The sequence below is a fragment of the Podarcis gaigeae genome (genome assembly GCF_964106915.1).
Source record: "Podarcis gaigeae genome assembly, chromosome: 13".
Lineage (NCBI taxonomy): Eukaryota > Metazoa > Chordata > Lepidosauria > Squamata > Lacertidae > Podarcis > Podarcis gaigeae.
In genome coordinates, this window is record NC_139689.1 from 10,242,833 (window position 1) to 10,264,615 (window position 21,783).

At 40.6% G+C, this 21,783-nt stretch overlaps 4 protein-coding genes across 4 annotated transcripts; all 4 read left to right on the forward strand.

The window, feature by feature from the left end:
- Window positions 1-455: 455 nt before the first annotated feature.
- Window positions 456-5,962, forward strand: LOC310830731 (olfactory receptor 6X1-like; the record flags this gene model as incomplete). The annotated part of the gene is given in 4 exon segments (XM_083710559.1): window positions 456-1,154; window positions 1,158-1,367; window positions 2,096-2,153; window positions 5,220-5,962. Coding segments are annotated over 4 exon segments (1,710 nt in total).
- A 3,318-nt stretch (window positions 5,963-9,280) lies between these two features.
- Window positions 9,281-10,234, forward strand: OR6M1 (olfactory receptor family 6 subfamily M member 1; the record flags this gene model as incomplete). Its single annotated transcript, XM_083710560.1, has 1 exon — window positions 9,281-10,234. The coding sequence occupies one exon, from the start codon at window positions 9,281-9,283 to the stop codon at window positions 10,232-10,234; it is 954 nt and encodes a 317-aa protein (XP_083566686.1).
- Window positions 10,235-15,119: 4,885 nt separating this feature from the next.
- LOC310828954 (olfactory receptor 6X1-like) lies at window positions 15,120-16,307 on the forward strand. The gene has a single exon (XM_083707073.1). It carries the CDS (start codon window positions 15,159-15,161, stop codon window positions 16,101-16,103), a length of 945 nt encoding a protein of 314 aa, XP_083563199.1. The 5' UTR covers window positions 15,120-15,158; the 3' UTR covers window positions 16,104-16,307.
- Window positions 16,308-20,492: 4,185 nt separating this feature from the next.
- On the forward strand, window positions 20,493-21,552 carry LOC310828957 (olfactory receptor 6X1-like; the record flags this gene model as incomplete). Its single annotated transcript, XM_083707078.1, has 1 exon — window positions 20,493-21,552. One exon carries the CDS (start codon window positions 20,493-20,495, stop codon window positions 21,432-21,434), a length of 942 nt encoding a protein of 313 aa, XP_083563204.1. The 3' UTR covers window positions 21,435-21,552.
- Between the last annotated feature and the right edge of the window lie 231 nt (window positions 21,553-21,783).

Consider the following 21,783-nt stretch of genomic DNA (forward strand, 5'->3'; position numbering starts at 1 on the left):
GTTTAACCTTAGATCAGGTAACAAAGGTAACAGGTTGCAAATCTCCGTTTTGAAAGGGAGTTCCCAGCGAGTGTGGAAGTAACATTGATAATGAAGCTCACTCCAGAAGCACATAACCTCAGGTTGTGATGAAGGCTGCAATGGGGGAGAGATAGAGTTTTGACATCAGTCCTGTTTAAAGTTATTTTTAAAATAATGAACCTGAACATCACAGGACTCTTTAGATGTATAATTTGCTGTTGTTGTTTTTTGCTCTGTTTTGAAGAAAGTTATGCAGGTAAAGCTTTGAATCAAACTTTTGGGCCTGGGCAATCATTAATTCCAGAAGGAGTCAGTTTTTATGAATTCAGTCCCTTCAAGCTGCACACTGCAAAGGTTTGCTGTCTTGTTGATCTTTTCCCCCATGCTCTTAGCAGGTATAGAAAGGAGTCGGGCAGATGAGTCTTCTTCAAGAAATGCCTCAAACAAATCAAACTGTCCTCACTGAGTTTATTCTCCAAGGGTTTCCAGGTTCCGCAGAGCTGCAGAAGTATCTATTTGTTCCCATTCTGCTTATGTACATCCTCACTGTCACAGGAAACATCCTGATTGTTTTCATCATCATCTATGATCACCATCTCCACAACCCCATGTACTTCTTCCTAGGGAACTTCTCTTTCCTGGAGATCTTTTATGTCACCACGCTGTCGCCGAAGATGCTGGCCAATTTCTTGGCAGAGAGGAGGGCCATCTGCTTCTACTGTTGCATCACCCAAGCCTTTTTCCATTTCCTTCTTGGGGCTACTGAATTCTGCCTGCTTGCCTCAATGTCCTTTGACCGCTACATAGCCATCTGCAACCCACTGCATTACAGCATCATCATGAACAGCAAGCTTTGCCTGCAGTTAGCCTTGGGGTCTTGGCTAGGAGGTTTCTTCACTGTCATAGTGCAGACCATCTTGATCTGCCAACTCCCATTTTGTGGCCCCAACCTGATCAACCATTTCTATTGTGATGTGACCCCATTGCTGAGCTTGGCTTGCTCTGATACCCACCTGCTCGAGCAGATAGTGTTAGTGGGGTCGGCCCTTCTCCTGTTCAGCTCCTTCTTACTCACTGCCATCTCCTACATCTTCATCATCTCCACCATATTGCGCATCCCTTCTTCGTCGGGGTGACAGAAGGCTTTCTCAACCTGCGCCGCCCACCTGACGGTGGTGTCCATACAATATGGAACAGTGATGTTCATGTATGTGAAGCCCAAAGCAAACTCCTCTCTGGAGGTAAACAAAGTGGTATCTGTGCTGAATACAGTTATAACCCCGCTCCTCAACCCTTTCATCTACACCCTGAGGAACAAAGACGTCAAAGAAGCTTTGAGGAAGGCAGTGAATATTAAAAAAAAAATTCCACTGAACTGATACGGAGTGACTTGATTTGATTGCCATTTATTGCCAAAGAGGATTAAAAATATATAAAGTTGGGAAACTGCTTGCCTCTGTCTGTGTCAAAAAATAAAAAATAAAAAATTCACAATCGTAAGCAACACTTTCAGAAGGTCTAGGCATCTTTTGGTCTCAGAGGATGGTGGTCACCTTTGCAGGTGACTCGGAATTTACAACTAATCCAAAATGCAGCAGCTAGACTGGTGAGTGGGAGTGGCCACTGAGACCACATAACACCAGGCCTGAAAGACCTATATTGGCTCCCAGTACATTTCCGAGCACAATTCAAAATGTTGGTGCTGATCTTTAAAGCCCTAAGCGCTGCTAATGTTCCTTTTGAAGAGCTGGGTCCTTGCAGAGTCCAGCTGGGTCCAGCAGGTGCTTACAGAGGTGGAGGCAGCCAGGTACATTTGCCCCAGGTCTTGGAGGACTAAGCTGGCCAGGAGTGGGGGACAAGGGACTAGCTGCTTTTTTTGTTTGAGGTTATAATATTATTATAACAAGATTCCCGTGTCAGGTTTCAGACAAGCCAATGGTCATAGATAATGATAGAAATATATATATATATATATATATATATATATATATATTAAAAAGTCCAACTAAATTTGTTCTTGGTATGAGCTTTTGTGTGTATGCACACTTCTTCAGATAGATAATGATGTCTGTAGTCTACCACATCTAGAGGGAACTGGAAGGCCCAGCCTTTCTTGGAAACAGGCACTGCAGGTAAACTCAACACAAACTAATTATTTAAATACAGTAGACAGGGTGTCCTATTTACTCTTCAGTCTCAAGGCCCACATTGCCTTTCTATTCTCATTCATCTCTACAGAAAGTTCCCTCTTCAAGTAGTTCCTCCACACCCAGGAACTAACTGTATACACAGGTACAATATGTTGACTACTCTTTGCCTAAAAGATGGCCATTGATTCACATTTCTATACTTCTACTCTGACAAGGCACCTGAAGACACTAAACTATTAGAATCATAGAATTGTAGAATTGGAAGAGACCCTGAGGATCATCTGGCCCAAACCCCTGCAATGCAGGAATATGCAACTGTCCCATACAGGGATTGAACCTGCAACCTTAGTGTTATCAACACCACGCTCTAACCAACTGACTGGTTACAACCACTTGTATTTTGCTTTGTTTTTAAGGAAAGCATTGAAGACATTCCTAAAGGATGATTCCAACAATGGTGATTTGCCATGAGACTTAAACAGATCTTCCGTGTTCATAGGCATTATCATTCTCTGGGCAACAAGAAAGGGGGGTTTTAATGTTGGGGGGGGCAAAGCACAAGGGAGAGCCATTGTGTTCCTGCCTTGCATGTATGATCAAGGCAGGAAGCATCTGGTTAGCGGTTTTTGGAAGCGGGATGCCCCCCTTTTCTGCTGCTCTGATCTAGAGATGCATTTTGTGGTCTTCCAGCTTTTACTCATCTCCCATCTAGTCCAGTACTCTGTTCTCACAGATGCCCATGGGAAGCCTGCAAGCTAGACAGGAGTGCAACAGTACTCTGCCCACCTGCGTTTCCCAAGAACTGATATTCACAGGCCTACTGCCTCTGGCAGTGGAGGCAGAACTCAGCCACCATGGCTAGTAACTGTTGATAGCCTTTTCCTCCAATAATTTGTGTAAGCCCCTTATAAAGCCAGCCACTGTTTCCTGTGCAAGCAAGTTCCATATTTTAATAATGTGTTATGCATTCTCTGAGTATATGATGCTAGCAGTCCACCAGCAGCAGCTCCATAGCATTCAAACCCTCCGTCTTTGTCCAGGCACTTGCCAAGGAAAACACATCTTCAGTTCCCCAAAGTGCTTCTCTGCCTCTCTCAGGTGGTTTAATTTCCCTAGTGGGAATGGTTAGGACTGAAGTACTCTTTCCCATATATTTAAACTGCTCTTGTAAACCTGCACCAAAGAACTTCATTGTGCTCTACAGGAAGCAGAATGCAAAAAGATATATGCCTGAAGTATTTGTTCTTTTTCTCCTCATTTCTGTGCTCATCTGCGCATATACAGGCATCAGAGCAAGAGGCAGACAGTGTTATAGTTTGATAGCATCTTTAGCTGCTATTGAGTAACATGCTCTATATTGCATATATTGTTTTTCTCATTATTATAAGTGCTTTGAAAATAGTGGATACTATACAAATACTAGAATATGTGACAATGTTTTCCAGGAAACAAACAGAAAATGTTTACTCTGAGGACCAGTCGGGATGTGTAAAATTGTGAGTACCCTCTTTCTTTTTCAATCATATGATAATGTGTGGTTTATTTTTCTACGTCAATCAAGTGCCATTTGTTATTGAACCAACAAGGTGGTTGTGGCACAATGGGGTGGGTGGTGAACCAGTGACCAATATTTTCATTGTTTGTACAAAGTTATTGGTCAACTGCAAAAGCTTTACTCAATTGATAGTCCTATCATGCCACTTAAGGAACTGAATGGCAATGTTCGAAAATCTTACAGCAGAAAACAAAAGGAATTAAGTATATGCTTTAGTTCATCTCCTTCTATTGCTGTGACTTTTATGTGTGAATGTTTGAGGTTCTAAACAGCACCGTGTCTTCAGAGCCACAATGTCACACCTATTATTATTATTATTATTATTATTATTATTATTATTATTATTATTATTATTATTAATTTTATTATTATTATTTACACTTACTCCAGATCATTAAATGAATTATTATTTTTACAGAGCCATATAGGGTTTTCTGTCCAAATTGCAAAACTAAATCTGAAATGCAATTTGCAATCTGGATTTGACCTTTTTATTTTCAGTCCAAATCTGACATTTTAAATTTTAATTTCTAAATCCCTAAAGTTCACTTTAAAGTGAAATCATATAGTTCAATTATCTACATGTGTGGAGGTGTAAAGAACGTATTGAGAATTAAGAGTTTTGTTCTCCTTAGAAGGAAGGCTAAAGTGGTATAGAGAGACAGGGCTTATGATCATAGCTTTATAGAATTGTAGTATTGGAAGGAACCTGAAGGGTTATTAGTGCAACACTCAGCAATGCAGGAATCCTGACTCTTTTCCAGAGAATGTAATTATTTCTTTGTGCTGGATATATGGATAGTTACAGAGGACAATTTTTCTTTGGAGACTAATAGCATGGGTGGATATTGCCATTGTATCTGCTTATGAGCATTTCTATTGGCCTTTAAGATCTGTGAATTGGGTATGTGCCAATAGATAGAATCTAGGGATAGGGAAGCAACCCAATTCAGTTCATGTTAAAATGCAAGCTTACTACACTTTCTGAAACAGTACATGACCCAAAACACAGCCGTCCTACATAATCTGTGTTTCTCCCAATTTAGCAATGCCATTCTCCAGTCAAGTAAAACATACAATAATGCATGTAGTGGGGAGAAGTGAGCATGAAAATTTATATCTTTAAAAAGCATGCAAAATTGGTTTTGAAATGTGAAGAGGCTAGATAAATGAGAAACAGAGAGAACCAGAAATTGACAGATTCACCCATCCCTAATAGAATCACCTTCTAGATAGAGCATCTCTCTGACCCGGTTTTGTAACTCCTTCCTATGTTTTAATGCAGGTGATGATGGAAAACCAAACAGTTGTGGTCGAATTTATTTTACTGGGCTTCCCCAGCATCCAAAAGGTGCGAATTCTAGTGTTTGTGGGTGTCTTGGTGATCTACACCTTGACTGTCACTGGGAATATTATCATCGTGGCCACTGTAGTCCATGACACCACTCTACATAAGCCAATGTACTTCTTCCTTGGAAACCTTTCATTCTTAGGAATCATCTATGTGACCGCGACCATACCCAAACTGCTGGCCAACTTACTTTCAATCAAGAAATCAATCAGCCTAGCTGGTTGCAAAGCTCAAGCATTCTCCCATTTTTTCCTGGGGGCCACCGAATTCTTCCTTCTCACTGCCATGGCGTATGATCGCTACATGGCTATTTGCCACCCTCTCCACTACCATGCCATCATGAGCAGTAAGGTTTGTGTTCAGCTGGCTTGTGGCTCTTGGCTTGGTGGCTTGATGACGGTCTTGGTGCAGACGATTCTAGTGTTCCGCCTGCCTTTCTGTGGCCCCAATATCATCAATCACTTCTACTGCGACGTTGGACCATTGCTGAAGCTGGCTTGCACCGACACTCGCCCCATAGAGTGGATCGTCTTCATCGTGGCCACCATTGTGGTCTTCTGCAATTCCCTGATGACGGTGGTTTCGTACATCTTCATCATCTCCACTGTGATGAGAATCCCGTCAGCCTCTGGGAGGCAGAAAGCTTTCTCCACTTGCATTGCTCACTTGATGGTTGTCATCATGCTGTATGGGGCAATCATCTTTATCTACGTCAGGCCAAGCGGACATGCCTCTTTGGGTTGGAACAAGCTGGTATCCCTCCTAAACACCCTAGTCACTCCACTGCTGAACCCTTTCATATATACACTCAGGAACAAGGAAGTGAAAGATGCCCTGAAAAAGGGATTCACCAGGAATAAAGTATTTGAGGACAACAAATGGTAAATGAAAGGAGGATTATGCACAATGTGGATGGTATTGGGTCTAGTGGAACTTTTCACTGGGAAATGTACAGAACTCAGAAATCGCATCTGATCAACCCAGATACTTGTGCTATTTTCCCCAGGTATGGAGGTGTCAGTTTATAATGGACAAGAAATGGATAATGAACAGTAGGCACCTGAGGTTTAGGGAATATACTATTACTGGGGGGGGGGGCACATGTGCTATGCCTGAAAAATGGGACATTAGATCTTAGCACCTTCATATACATACCCACTGTGACTATGAACTCAGGTGGCATTGGGCAACTCATTCATAGCTCAGCATGGTCCCTTTTCATGAAATGGGGACTTACTTTATAGAGATGTTTCGAAACTGGGTGAGGAAATTAAAGATGTTGGGAGCTGTGGGCAGAATAAATTTGTGGCAGAAGCGTAAGGAATAGTTTGAATTTTCATGTACAGTTGGATTTTATTTTTTTTAAAAAAAGAAATCATCAAATTGTGTTGGATTGTCAAATTATTGTTGCATTCTTTGGAAGATGAATGGAAAGAATGGCCTACAAAGATCACATAAAGCATTTTTACGTCTTTATTGACAGATTATGTCACACACAAAGCATATACGACTGTGGGCAAATTCAACTTTGGCTTTCTTATTGTGAATGATTATTTACTTTTTTGCTATGGTTGTTTTCATGCATTTTTTACAACTTTTTTTAAAGTGAAATAAATAAAATAGAACATATTAGGTTGAATTCTTTTCCATAAAATGACATGAATAAGGGAAGATCTGTGTGACAGGAGATGCCTGGAAATTGTCACCTCCTAAATCTTATCTAGAAGGAGAAGTATAAATGTTTCCAGAGAGGGATTGCTCTTTATCAAGGGAAAGACAACTGGAATGATCACCAAAACCAGATGTAACAGTAAGGACTATAACTTTAAGGAATTGTGCTTGAGCTAGATTCTCTCTCCTCCCTCCCCTTTCCTGTTTCCTTATGTGTCGTGTCTTTTTAGTTTGTGAACCTAATGGAGGAACCATTTTAGAACTTACTCTGTAACCTGCTCTGAAAACATTTTTTAAAACTAAAGGGTAAGATGTAACTGCTATAAATGAATAAAATAAAAAAATGCAAATCTTTTATAGAATGTTGCAGTTTTCCCCTGCCCTAAGGGTGTGTTTGTGTGAATGTGACAGTTGTAACATAGCCATAGGATGGCCCTGGCAAGGCTTCAGTGTTGGATATGATGACTTGTGTAGTCTAATGTGGTCAGGGGATATTTGGGCAGGTTTGCCACAAGTCAATTCCAAAGTATTAAATGATGCTTCTCTAATTCATGATGTGTATATTGCAGCAAGAAAACAAGAAAACTAGAAAATGTGTGCATTTGTGTATTTCCTGATTAGTAGTAAAGGCCTACAAGATCAGATCAGAATTCACCAGGTGATTCCTAAAAGCTAATAGCAATGAGGATGTCAGACAATTATATCAGAGGTGTTTGATGGTGCCTGCCTTAACTTATGAAATACTTCACATCATGGGAACGTCTGAATGGGTTTTTAGTCCTTATCCTGTAAATAGAGCATATAGGTAAAGATCAGCAAAAATTGGAAGCTAATGAGATTGCAAAGAAAGTCCTCTAATCCTCTAAAGTATTTTAGCTGCTTTGGGGTTTTTTCTTTTATGAAATAAATAAGGTAAAAAAATAAATCATCAAAAGAGTTAACTGTGTCTGGAGTACTTTTGGATGAGTTTGTTTTCTTCTTCAAAAGAGTTGATCCTTCACAGATAACATGCCCTTGTTGATTAATTTCTGCATTAATTTTCTGCTTTGTGGAACAGAGAAAGTCTTCACTATATTTCCATCTTGGAGACTTATGCTATTGAAAAAGCTCTGAGAGCTAGAAATCTTCCACAAATTGGGCCCTTGATGATTATGAAAGCTCTTAAGGTTTTTAAATCTCTTGGGTTTGAGAAGAATCTGAAATTGCACTAAGATGCACTTGACAGTTCCAAAACCACTGAGAGTGGTTGTTTGTATCTGAATGGACAATCTGAAGAGAAAGAAGTGACTTAGACAAGAAAGCAACTCTTAAACTCAATATGTGGTAATTACTGACTAACTGGAGATAAATTATCCGTACTTCCAAAAAAATAAATAAATCAAGATCCTTAGTTACTTTTAGAGTGGAGACTATTTCCAATGAAAGCTCTTTTCCCTTCAAAGTTACCTGGATGTTTTGCTTCAGATTTAATTGGTAGAGCCAGCTACATCTAAGGCAACCTGGTATTACTTAATTATTTTATTTCTTAAAATTTATTTAGCATTTGATTGTAAAACCAAAACCAAAAAATACCTCATATCTATTGTTTATGCCTCTGCTGTTCCAGCCTATTAGTATGTCTTTATTTATCAATGCATTAATAACCTGACTTTTAACCATAATTTCTGAGGGGCTTCACAACCCTTTTTTAAAAAGCAGAAAAAAGTGATACAATATATAAATTAAATTCAAGTTAAATTAAGGAAGCATTTGAACATCCAGTTTTGAGCAGCATGGAAAATACCATTAATAGGACACCTAGTTCCCATTAAATATTGGGGTGTGTGAGAGAAGTGTCTCTTGCAGTCACATGAGAGGGTCCAAAACAAATGCGAAAGAAAAGGGGGTTTCACTCCATTTAGAAATAGCAGCATTTAAAATATCTAAGAAAGTGGAAGGTGTTCATCTCTCTGCTTTCCTGTTTTCTCCATCCTTTTTCCATTTGTGAATCTATGGGACTCTAAGAAGCTTCTCTCAATCTTTTGTTAGCACCACTCATTTACTAGCAGTCATCATGACTTACTAGGTTTGAAGTTGATCACATCAATCAACAAGCCAAGGAGAGCCACGTCAGCTTAGTAGGATGTCAGTCTTCCTGAACATCAGCAAGGTGAGTTGTTTTCTAAATAGTATTCACTAAAAACTACCTGCTAACCAGAAGGTTGGTGGTTTGAGCCCACCCAGGAATGGCTGTGAACAGGATTCCTGTATTATAGGGGCGTGAACTAGATGACCACCAGAGTCCTTTCCGTTTCTGTTTCTATGATTCTATGAAAAGGCTAAAAAGCCTTAGAAGACTAACAACAACAAAAATTGTGCATGAGCATTTCTGGGAGCAACTACCTTTATCAGCTGTGTTCATCAAAAGAAGGTATTAAAATATATTGGGTCTTAAACTATATTTGCTAGAATAACATGTGGTTCTGATGATGCAGCAAGAGCTCAGCTCCAGTTTGTTGTTTAAAAAGTATGTTCCATTGCAGAGGGCAAAGAATGGATCCAGAGACTAACAACCATTCGTCAGTGAAGGAATTTGTTTTCCTGTCTTTCCCAGCCCACCGTGAGGTTCAGATCTTCTCCTTTGCGGTCCTGCTTTTCACATACCTGCTCACCCTCATGGGAAACGTGGTCATCCTCTCCATTATATGGACTGACCTGAGACTCCATACTCCTATGTACTTCTTCCTCAGTAATTTGTCTTTTCTGGATATCCTATTCACTACCGTGATTGCCCCCCAAATGCTGTCCAGCCTCCTGGCTGAAAAGAAAACCATTTTGTTCACAGGCTGCATCACTCAGACATATTTTTATTTCTTCCTGGGAACGGTGGAGTTTATCCTCTTAGCAGTCATGTCCTTTGATCGGTACGTGGCCATATGCAATCCATTAAGGTACACCATCATTATGAATGGACATGTGTGCTTCCTTCTGGTTCTGGGCTGTTGGGTAGGGGCTTTCCTCTCAGTTCTTTGCCCTACAGTTATTGTCTCCAGACTTCCATACTGCCGCCAAAACATCAACCACTTCTTTTGCGACATTGCACCTCTGCTGGAAGTAGCCTGCGTGGACACTCACTTCATTGAGCTCCTTAACTTCCTTCTGTCTTCCTTGGTGGTCCTCAGCTCATTGGTGCTCACTGTGGTCTCTTACAGCTATATCATCTCCACCATCCTGAAAATCCCATCTGTCCAAGGGAGGCAAAAGGCCTTCTCCACCTGTGCCTCTCACATCACTGTGGTCACCATCGCTTACGGGAGTTCCATCTTCATGTATGTCCGTCCAAATCAAAGCTACTCTCTGGCATTTGATAAGGTTGCTGCCATCCTCACCACAGTGGTGACTCCTCTTTTGAACCCTTTCATATACAGCCTCAGGAATGAAAAGGTCAAAGAAGTTTTGAGGGAAGCCCTAAGCAGGACATTTTGCTCTAAGGAGGTGGTTTCTTGATTCAGGCTTGTGTGCCATTTCTTCCCACTTAAGGAAGTTAAGGACTGGGAATATTCTTTTGGACTTTGGAGGTCAACACCTTTGGAGCAGCAGTTTAAACACATTTACCTGGGAATATGTACAACTGATCTCAATTGAACTTATTTCACTGGACATGCATAGGACTGTACATTTTGGGAGTTACAGTATACCATGAGATTTAAGATCATACAGGACTACCACACATTTAAAGCACATGACTTCCATTAAAGTGTTACACCTCACAGAGCTATAATTCCCAGAATCCTTAACAAACTACAGTTCTCAGGATTTAGAGGGGAGATGCCATGTGCTTTAAATATGCTGTATACGCAGCATCCAGCATCTAGTAAGCTATCTGTTTGACTCACAATCAATGTAATGCAAGGTTTTGCATTGTTGGCTCCACATCTCTAGAACACTCCTTTGTTACAGACACATGAAAATACTCCAGAAGCCCTCAAATTCTTGTTTGGCCTAGCATTTAACAATTCGGATTAAGCAGGTTAGGGTTAAGAGCTGGTTTCCATCAAATATAGTATGTTATAGAGCTGATTTGCCAGTACAGCTATTCCTAGGAAAAATAGCCAAGATGAGAGAGAGAGAGAGAGAGAGAGAGAGAGAGAGAGAGAGAGAGAGAGAGAGATTTGGTCTCTTCATGTATGTGAGACCCAATGTTCATCCCTTGTCCTGCGTAAGCTGGATAGTGGCAGTCTTAAACATTGCCCCCATGCCAATGCTGAACATGGAAGTGAAAGAGGCTCCCAGGAGTGTGATATTGAAGAAGACAGAGTTCCTTAAAGAAGTTCTTGAAAAAAATGTGTTTAAAATTGCAAGTGTGATGCTTCCTACCTATTGCTACTAGTAGCACAAGAACGGGGGGCCTTCTCTGTAGTGGCCCCCCATCTATGGAATACTCTCCCCAGGGAAGTTCAACTGGAACCTTCATTATACACCTTTAGGTGCCAGGCAAATATGTTCCTTTTTTCATCAGCCTTTGGTTGATCTGACTGACAGACTATGCCCTTTTAAAATGCGTTTGTTTGGTTTTTTTGTCGAGGGGTTATTGGGTTGTTGTTTTCATATTGATTATATATATGGTGGTTTTTATGTTGATTTTGCTCTGTGAACCACCTTGAGACCTTCTGAGTATAGGGCAGTATATAAGTTCAATTAAAAAATAGTACTACTACGAACACCAGCTCCCTCGGCCTGAAAACAAGATGAGCACCCCATCCCATAGTCACCTTTGACTGAACTTAACTGTCCAGGGTTCCTTTACCTTTTAACTTACTTTGTGCTACTACTAACTTCTCCAGTGAAAGAGAAGGTGAGATGTGGGTTACCTTTTTAGAGGAGGATTCTGAGAAATATTTTTTGGATGATGTATTTGGGGCACATATAATATTAAAGCTGCAATCCCAACCCCATTTACCTGGAAGCAAGCCTCACTACATTCCATGTGAATAACATCTGAGTAGGCATGGTTAGAGCTGCAGTGAATTTTCAAAATGGCAGTGTGTTGTTGTTGTTAATTGTTTATTAAGGTCAGTTTTTTACATCATGCACAAATGCCAAGCAGTTTCCTTTCATTTGTGGAATGATTTGCACCTTTGTGTACATGTCATTTAGTGAAGACAACTTAATTCCTTCAAACTTGTGGCTTTGCTATTGGATTTGTCAGTTACTACTCCAAGCCACTATTGGCTGCTCAGTGCAGAAAGGTCAGATAGACTTTAAAATTTTAAAAGACATAAAAATGACCCATTGCATGTGTACTCTAAGACCCTCTGTATTCAGTATATACACTTTAGAGGCTTAAAATGCAGTGAGGTCTCTTTCAAGCTGCATTTTTATGTACACATTCCGAGATGGAGAGAAGATGTCTTCACCCAACATGACAGGTTTCCCTGTCTATGCCACACACACACACACACACACACACACACACACACCCTCCCATGCTGGAACTCCTATTCATGAAACTGCCTTCTGCACATAGATGCTCACCTGTGCATGCACAGCAGCTGTTTCAAATGTACAGACCTGACTTAAGTACAATGTGAACATGGCTTATATTGAAGCTGATTTGAGAGAGAGAGAAAGAGGATCAAACAGCAGCATTGCTCAAGAAACTAGAGAATCCTCATAGATTGCGGCTAATGTTGTGTGTGTGGCTTCCAAAACCAGCAGTGGGAGCTCAATGAACAAGGAATAAGTGACAATGTGTACAAAACTAGGATTGCAAAAATAGGAAATTGATTAATTGATTTTTGCAATGGGGAAATTAAACCCCTTATTGAATTCCTCCTATTTAAACGAATGAAATGTTTAGTTTTGCCCAAGTGTGGCCTTATGTTGTCCATATACACTTCTGAGAACAATGCTTTCCATGGATCATTCTGTGTTTCCAGATCTTAGACAAGAAAAACCACACACACACACCTGATGCAGTCTTGTTCTGATGTTTATATAGCCCACCTCTGTAAGTTGTGCACTAGGGTGAATTTCATATGATTGAATATTTAACAGGCATACTGTCTTGCCAAAAAGAGGGAGGGAAAGGATCAGCTGAAAAAGGCAGTATTCATGATTTGTCTAATGACCCTTATTAAACCATCAAACACTTGATAGGGATGTTGGAAGATGCATTACAATGAGTCAGACCACAGGTCTATTGAGATCAGTATTGTCTACACTGGCTGCAGCTCTCCAGGGTTTCACTCTGGGGTTATCAGTAGCAGTCAATGTGGTGGGGCAGAGCCACATTTCTTTTAATTCCCCTAACAGACGCTTTGTGTAAATCGGGTCCTCCCTTAAAGAGGGCACATATTGCAGTGAGATCTGGCAACCAAACCCTGTGTTGTGGGTGGGTACGATTGGATATCCACAACACCCGATTGGTAGGTCCCTTGATGCAGGGTTTGATCAGGCCAATGGGATGCAGCCAAAAACAGATCAAGGGACCTATATATATACCTATGCACATGACCCAGAGCTTCCTCTTTCGGTGCGTGCATCAGAACACCCGCCCACCTCTCCCTATTTTCTAGGGCTGTGCGCTTGACCTTGTTATGCCATCATCTGTCGTCTGTCATTGGGACAGGGGCACGACAGGAATTTCACCACTTGGCTGATTGGCTGGTGTCATTTGGGTTTTGCCTGCCGCGTAGCAAATCGTCACAACTTGTAAGGTTGCGGATAGGCTCTGGTTCAGGTGATAGGGATGGGGGAACCCTCTCGCCATCCCTATGTGAAGGGTATTCCATTAAAGGAATCCAGGGACTCAGTGGTTTGGTCAACCCTGCGAGGGGGTTGTGCCCATGCCGGAGTCCAGGCGGATATCTGGGTGGTGGACATAGCCTGTTCCCGGCTTTCTGCCTATCCAGGTTTCACCCTAGGCTGACCTATGCTGGTGCCCTGGGCCAGCGCTACCTGCAACAGTGCAGGGAGCTAGTCAAACCAGAGCCTATGCAGCCACTCACTTGCTGTAATCAATAAAGTGTGGCCTAAATTCTGCCAAAAACCAAACCAAAATTTGAGTCTTGTCTGAATTTATTTAAGGGGGAGGTTTAAAGGTCTGAACACGCAACATCTTGTCTGATGAAAATATGTTGAGATCTCAAACGCTTTTCACAGCTTGGTGACATTTTGCTTGTGTCTACTAAAGATAGTGACCAGCTGTGGACTGTCTCCTCCTCCACACACTCTGTATGAACCAACATAACCAACTTCACATTTTAAGCATTCTGAATATTATGTCAAACTGTAGATGGTTGTTTATTAAGCCAGCTGAGATTCCAAATATGGATATTTGCCCATCTGAAAAATACAGAAACGCACATATGCACACACAGTCCAACTTCACCAGGCTTCTGGGTTTTATGTAGAGAAAACTCTACATAACTCTAGTTTGATCTACATTCATAAATATTGAGAATACTCATGAGACAACCCTTCCCTCTTGGACATCATTCTCATGAGAAATCATGCATATCCAACAAAACCATGTGTTATATTATGTTGAGAGACTTGACGAAATAGCTTCTCATGAGAAATGCTTGGCACGTGGACAAATTGGTTGCTTGGAAGATCAAAGAAAATAAATGACCTGCTCAAAAGCCATCCTTTCTAATTAAGATTCTCTATTCCTGTGCAACTGTAGTACGGATAAACATTGTGTTATCATAGCAATTTAATCAAGTAGAAGCATTCCTGTAGAACACAACTTTGTCATGTGATGGTGAAAATAGGTGCAGGATGGGGTCTAAAAAAGCCAAGAGGCATCGCAGCGGGTGTTATTCTTACAGAATTTCAGCCTGTTGAATGTGTTGAAGACTTTCCTTTATTTTGTATCTCTCAATTGCTTTCATCTCCAGAATCATGAGACATTCTTTCCCACAATTGGAGTAGACATGTAATAAATCTTTTAAAAATAAGTAGAGTACTGTAGTGACATTTCTAATATATTGCATATACTGTCCTGGTTATTCACAAAGTGTTATGCACTACTAAAGACTTCCAACACCATGAAAAAGGAGCTACCATGAGCTATCATTGAATAACCAGGAAAAATGATAGAGGATTTCTTAGCTGATGGCGTAAATCTGATGACAGAACTTTAAAACAAAATTCCATAAGGATCTATCTTCATTGATGGTAAGTTTATTTTCCTTCAGTGTTTCTGCCTATTATATTCAGGATGAATTGCTATTTTCTCCATAGTTTACTATTTTTGACTCTTCACGCGGCTTTCCATTTTTATTCTTTTGCAGGCCAGTTTAATTCTGTCAATCTGGAAAAAAATCATTATGTGTGTGTGTGTGTGTGTGTGTGTGTGTGTGTGTGTGAAGTTTTGGACATACTTTGAACTACCTCAGAGGATTATTGGAGTTCTTCTGCTGTGATGACCATATCAAATACCTCAACGGTAGATGAATTTATTCTACTGGGAATTCCTTTCTTCCATGAGCTACACAGTATCTTCTTTGTAGTAGGTTTATGTATGTACATCATAACTATCCTAGGAAATGGGTTCATCCCCATCATTGTAGTCATTGAACAAAAGCTTCAGACACCGATGTACAAATTCCTGAGCAATCTTGCTTTTCTGGAGATCTGCTACTCCACAACAGTTGTCCCTAAGTTACTACAAACACTAATAAAAGCACAAACCACGATTTGTTTCTATTGCTGCATGACTCAGAACCTGTTCCATTTTATTTTTGGCGGTACAGAGCTTTTAATCCTCACGGTGATGTCCTTTGACCGCTATTTGGCCATATGCAAGCCTCTTCAGTACCCCATGATTATGACCAAGAATGTTTGTATTCAGATGTCCTTGGCTACCTGGTATGGATCATTCATCATTATGTTTCTTCAGTGTGCTATTATGTGGACGTTGCCTTACTGCAAGTCCAATATCATTGACCACTTCTACTGTGATTTTGGCCCATTGTTAAAACTAGCCTGTTCTGACACCAGCGTCAGTCAGTTACTGGGATTTATCAGTTCCATTGTGTTTGTCATCATGACCTTGATCTTCAACACAGTGTCCTACATCTTCATCATTTCCTCTATCCTTCGGATACCTTCAGTCAGGGGTCGCAAGAAGGCATTCTCCACCTGCACATCTCACCTGATTGTTGTTTCTATACTGTATGGAGCCTTGATCTTCATTTATGTCAGGTCTAATGTCCTTGCCCAATCTCGCCTGAGCAGAGTAGTAGCAGTCTTGAACACTGTCCTAATTCCAATGCTAAATCCTTTCATATATACAATTAGGAATGCAGACGTGAAAGCTGCTGTCAGGAGTGCTATCCATAAAAAGAGTGCGGCCCTCAAAAAATGATTTTTAAAATGTGCTTCAAAAAACTGGCTGGTAAAAGTTGTCTTGTGAGAATCCTGAAGATTGAGATATTTGTATTTAACATGGATGATGAGTGCAATGCAAGGAGCAAAGAACATCTTAGCTTAGTGTTAAAGGCACAATGTAGGGTATGTTCAAAAATATATTGCACAAAAATGGTAATATTATATTAGAATTTGCTGCAGTATAGATCTTTCACTAATGCCAGCCATATTACAGTTATTACTATGATTGCCAATGGTTGTGCTATTATGTTGTTGTTATTATTGGGTTGTATCCAAGGCTAGTTCTACTAAGAGGAGACCCATTGACGTTAATGAACATGACTAACTTAGATTCATTAACTTCAGTGGGTGTACTCTAAGCAGAACTAGCATTCTGCTTGGCTGTACTCCGGGATCCATTGCTGCTGCTTGAGACTCAGGTAGCCTCAGTGGCTCAGAGTGCCTTCCATCAGCTCCGGCTGGTGGCCCAGCCTAACTTCTGTTGTCTGCTCTGGAAGCCTCTAAGTTACATTACTGCTATACGTTAGTGCCTCTGAAGTGCCTCTGAAGACAGCTCAGAAACTTCAGCTGGTGCAGAATTTAGCAGCCAGGTTGCTTACCAGGGCAAGAAGAAGGCTGCCCTAAACAAACAAACAAACAAACAAACACTTAAAACATCAGTCAACATATCCTTAGAATTTCAGTCCCACACCAATATTTTGATGTTTGGTTCATGTTACCAGGTGAAGTCTTCAAGTAGTTTTAACACTGAGAGTTACTCATCTTCTATTGTTTCATGCTCTAAAGTGATGACATTTACCTTATTTTTTGCACCATAACACTCACTTTTTTCCTCCTAGAAAGTAAGGGGAAACATCTGTGCGTGTTATGGAGCGAATGTCTACGGATGGCGGGGGGATCTGCTGCAGTCGTGAGCAGAGGATCCATGGTTCCCCTTCCTTCCCTCCTCCGTGGCTCTCTTTGAAACAGCAAAGCGAGAGAAGAGCCGCTGTGTGGGGAGGAGAGAGGGACAGAGAGCCTGCTTGCTTTAAAGGAGCAAAGCGGGAGAGGAGAGGAGTCCGGTTGGCTCCTTTAAAGCAAGCAGGCTCTCTGTCCCTCTCTCCTCCCCACTCAGCTGGCTAAATAGCAGCAAAGTTTTTCAGCGAGCTGGGGAGGAGGGAGAGAAGCAGAGCCTGCTTGCTTCTCCTCTTATACCCCTCTTCTGCATTATTAACAGCATCCTTCTCCACCCACCCCATGCGTGTTCCTTGTCCCTTGAGTGCTTTTCCTTCCCTCCCCACTTAAAACGTGGTTACAAAGCACGGATCCACATGGATCCTCAGGATTTTTGCACTGGGTCACCCCAAATTCACATCAGATCACATAGCATGTCCATGGCTACAGCTTGCACCAAAAAAATCACACACCCACTGTTGCCTGGGGCCGCAGTAGTGCAAAAATGTGGTTACAAAGCATGGATCCACATGGATCCTCAGGATTTTTGCATTGGGCTACCTCAAACTCACCGTCAGATCACATGTCTGTGGCCACAGCATGAACCACAAAAATCATACATCCACTGTTTCGTTTAGAATATTTTTTTCTTGTTTTCCTCCTCTAAAAACTATGTGCATGCTATGGTCGGGTGCGTGTTAAAGAGCGAAAAATACAGTATTTTAAATCTGTTTTTATATTTTTGCATGATCTGGAAAACCTTTTAGACTTGAACAGTGCAGTGCAAACGTATGTAAACTGATTAAAGAATATGTGTGTTTGTGCAACCCAAATTCTTCAGTTGTTGTTTGTTGTTGGATAGAATTATGGGACAACATAATTTGTTGGAAGATCCTTATTAAATCACGAAAGTGACGCTTTTATTTAGTCATGACCTATGGATTGTTTTTATAAAAAGAAACAACAGCTCTGAAAACTAAACCTTATTTCTACTAATTAACTCAGGGGCTGGGGGATGGAAATAGCATTGATGGAAAAGCTCCCTTTCTCTCTGGTCCCACCATGCCCCTAAAATGCCCCCTTTCATGCCCATATTTCAAAAAGTGAAAATCTGGACACAAATTCACTGCAGCGATTTCTGACCGAACACTGCTTCCATAAGTCTTCTATTTTATCCAGGTGGAAATTTCCATCAGTAATTATTTTTCTATTCTTTGTTCTTTCTTCATCTAAATCATCTCACTCAACAAACAGGTGCTTTCCAGATGTTTTGCACTACAACTTTCAACAGCCCCAGTCAGCATGGCTGATGATCAGGGATAATGGGAGACATAGCCAAGGGGACCAGATCGGGGAAAGTTATTCTAAAGTATTAGTTGGCCTTTATTAAGGAAGTCTTTCAATTCCCCAAATGGGTATTCGGCAGATGAGTAAGCCACCTTCCCATCTGCCTTTCTCATGTGAGTTTGCAAAGTTCAATCTGCAGAAAACTTTCTACCTGTTAATGAAACTTGTTAATAGCCATTGGAGAACCCTGCATTATTGGAAGTTTGCCATGTCCCTTGAGAAACATGAAGACTCCTGTGTTCCAAGACATACTTAATAAAATGTATTTTAAGTCCCATGTTCAGAGATTTGGACAAGTGCTTCTTGTTAGAAAGTGGACAAATGGAACAATCAATTGCTTGGAAGACAAAAGTGAGCAAATAACCCCCAACCAAAGCTGTCCTTGATAGAAGAGAATGTATATTCTGGATAAGTTGTCAAGAAGGACATCTTGTTACAAACTGACTGTACAAACGGTAACATTCAAACATTTTAGGAAAAACCTGCATTTGAATCATTTATCCCCATCCAAAACGTCTCTAAAAACAGAAAATGGAAGATGTACAGCAAAAACACTTAGGGGTGAGTGGAATCACTATTACCTATTTAAGTGTGGTTAATTTTACAAAATTTCAGTGTGGAAGCCCGTTTGAAATTTGCTGAAGCTTGCCTTTTAGTGTTTTGGTTATCAATACTTTTTTCCATTTATTTATTCATTAATGGCTGGTTGCATTGTATTTTTCCTTCTTTTGCAGCACATTTCTTCTCCTAATTCAAAATCATGAGGAACTTCCCATTATTGAAATAAGTGGGTAATTATCCACCTAACAGTAAGTGGTGATATTTTCAGTGTATGCAAATCATGTGAATATTTCACTAACACGAAAAGTGTCAGGGAACTTCAAAACTTTGGTGTAAATTTAATGTCATGGCCTTAACCCCAAATATCCCCTTAATTGCTGAAAATGTCTTTTTAACTTCCCTTGTGTCTGCAAGTGTTTTTAGCAAGTAACCTGGACTCAGGTTACTCTCCACCACCCAGCATTACCAATAGCCAGGGATGACAGAAGTTGTCACTTTAGTTGGTCTACAGACCATAAACATCAAATATGGTTGTAAAACATTCACCACCACTGTTTTAAGGTTTTGTAAATTATGTAAGTGGGTATTTATTATTTGTGTATTTATTAAATTTATATCCTGAATTTTCAAAGCAAACCATAAGGTATCCATAAGCAACATATTTGTTTTAAATGTTCTTAATCATTTGGTTAACAGTCTTTCTCTTTCTTTCTTTCTTCCTTCCTTCCTTCCTCTTCTATTTTTCCCTAGTCAAAAAGTCTGCTGTCTAAATATGAAAACAATAACATCTTGAGCTGCTGCATCTTTGAAAGTCCAATAAATATACAATTTTGCTTGATATATACTGTTGGTACTTCCAAGGAAGCCTTCATTTGTTCATTCTTTCCCTTCTTTCTAATACTCCTTTTGAGATTTAATTAAAATGAATCACATTGCATCGATTTTAGAAGTTCTACTGCTATTTTGAGCATCCTCAGTTTAAATGACTTTTAACTGGTGGTACATAGTTAGGTTATTTTTTTATAATAATAATAAACTTCCACTACAGAAATGCCATTCCCACCCACCCACCACCCAGCATCCCTAGGCAGTCTAATTCTATATAAGCTTGTTGCTTGCATCCATCTATCACTGTGTTAGCTGCACCAAAGTGACCTCCATGGAGCACAAGTTTAGGCAGTGTGTATGGAGGTCCTGGACTGCCCAGATGACAAGACCCCCTTCTCAGCCTCACTGATGTGGTCCAAAGGAAAGCAGAGTGATACGTTTGACACCAGATGCCTGCACAAGTTGCCAGAAGATGATGTACAAGGTGCCATCCAACCATTTTAGGGACCCCACTCTGCGTTTGTGTGGTGTTTTCTCCTTAGTATTTTCTTCTCCTGAAGATATCCTGCAAGGCAATGGGGGTTTAGGATCAGAGTTGTCCTTCTCCTAGATGGGAACCCAGGGTCCTTCTTATACATGGACATTTGGGATGTCCTCCAAGACACATCTGAGGATTATTTGATGGTAATTTCCAGTGATGAATACATCAACAGTGACTGAATTTATCCTTCTGGGGTTTCCTTTACTACCTGATCTTCACAGAATCTTCTTCGTTGTGGGTTTATTCATGTATATTGTAGCCATCATTGGGAATGGCTGCATCCCCATCATTGTGGCCTTCATACCAAGGCTTCAGACACCAATGTACATCTTCTTGAGCAACCTTGCCTTTCTGGAGATGTGCTACACCACTACAGTTGTACCTAAGTTGCTGCAGGCCCTTTTAGAAACACGGACCACTATTTGCTTCTATTGCTGCATGGCCCAGAACTTCTTCCACTTCACGCTGGGAACTACAGAGCTTTTTATCATCACAGCCATGTCATTTGACCGCTATTTAGCCATATGCAAGCCACTTCGGTACCCAATGATTATGACCAACAATGTTTGTATTCAAATGTCCCTGGCCACCTGGTATGGGGGATTTATTATTATGATTTTTCAGCTACCCATCTTGTGGACGTTGCCGTTCTGCAGTTCTAATGTCATTGACCACTTCTACTGTGATTTTGGCCCCATGCTAAGCATAGCTTGTGCTGATACCACCCCCAGTCAGTTGCTGGAACTGTTGAGCTCCATCCTATTTATTCTCTCAACCTTCTCTTTAAACATTCTGTCTTATGTCTTTATTATCTCAACCATACTTCGCATACCTTCTGCATTAGGGCGCAAGAAGGCATTCTCCACCTGTGTGTCTCATCTGATTGTGGTGTCTATTTTGTACGGTGCTCTCATCTTTGTGTATGTGAGGCCCAGCGTCCTGCACCCATCCCCAGGAACTAGGGTTGTAGCAGTCTTGAACACTATCCTCACCCCAATGTTGAATCCTTTCATATATACCATAAGGAACACAGAAGTGAAAGAGGCTGTCAGGAATGCAATCCATAAAAAGAGGTGGATCCTGAAAGAAGGCATTTAAAATGCATTCCAAAGGGAAGAATGGTGAAGTTCAGACTACTGATGGAATTATGCATATGGGTTCCTCCTCATTCCTATTTCTCTCATTAATCTCAATGAGAAGTGAGGTTCAAATCAAATACCTTTTTTGGCATCACAGTATAAAACATTTAAAATCACTGGGATAATTAAAAGGACAAGGGTGAAGCTGTCAAAGATCATAAGAAACATATAAAAAAATTTAAAAAATTGTCCAATAGCACCTCAGAGACCAGGTCTGTTCTTGGTATAAGCTTTCGTGTGCATGCAAACTTCAGGTATCTATATTGGCTGTGTCAGACCAACATGGCTACCTACCTGAATCGAAGATC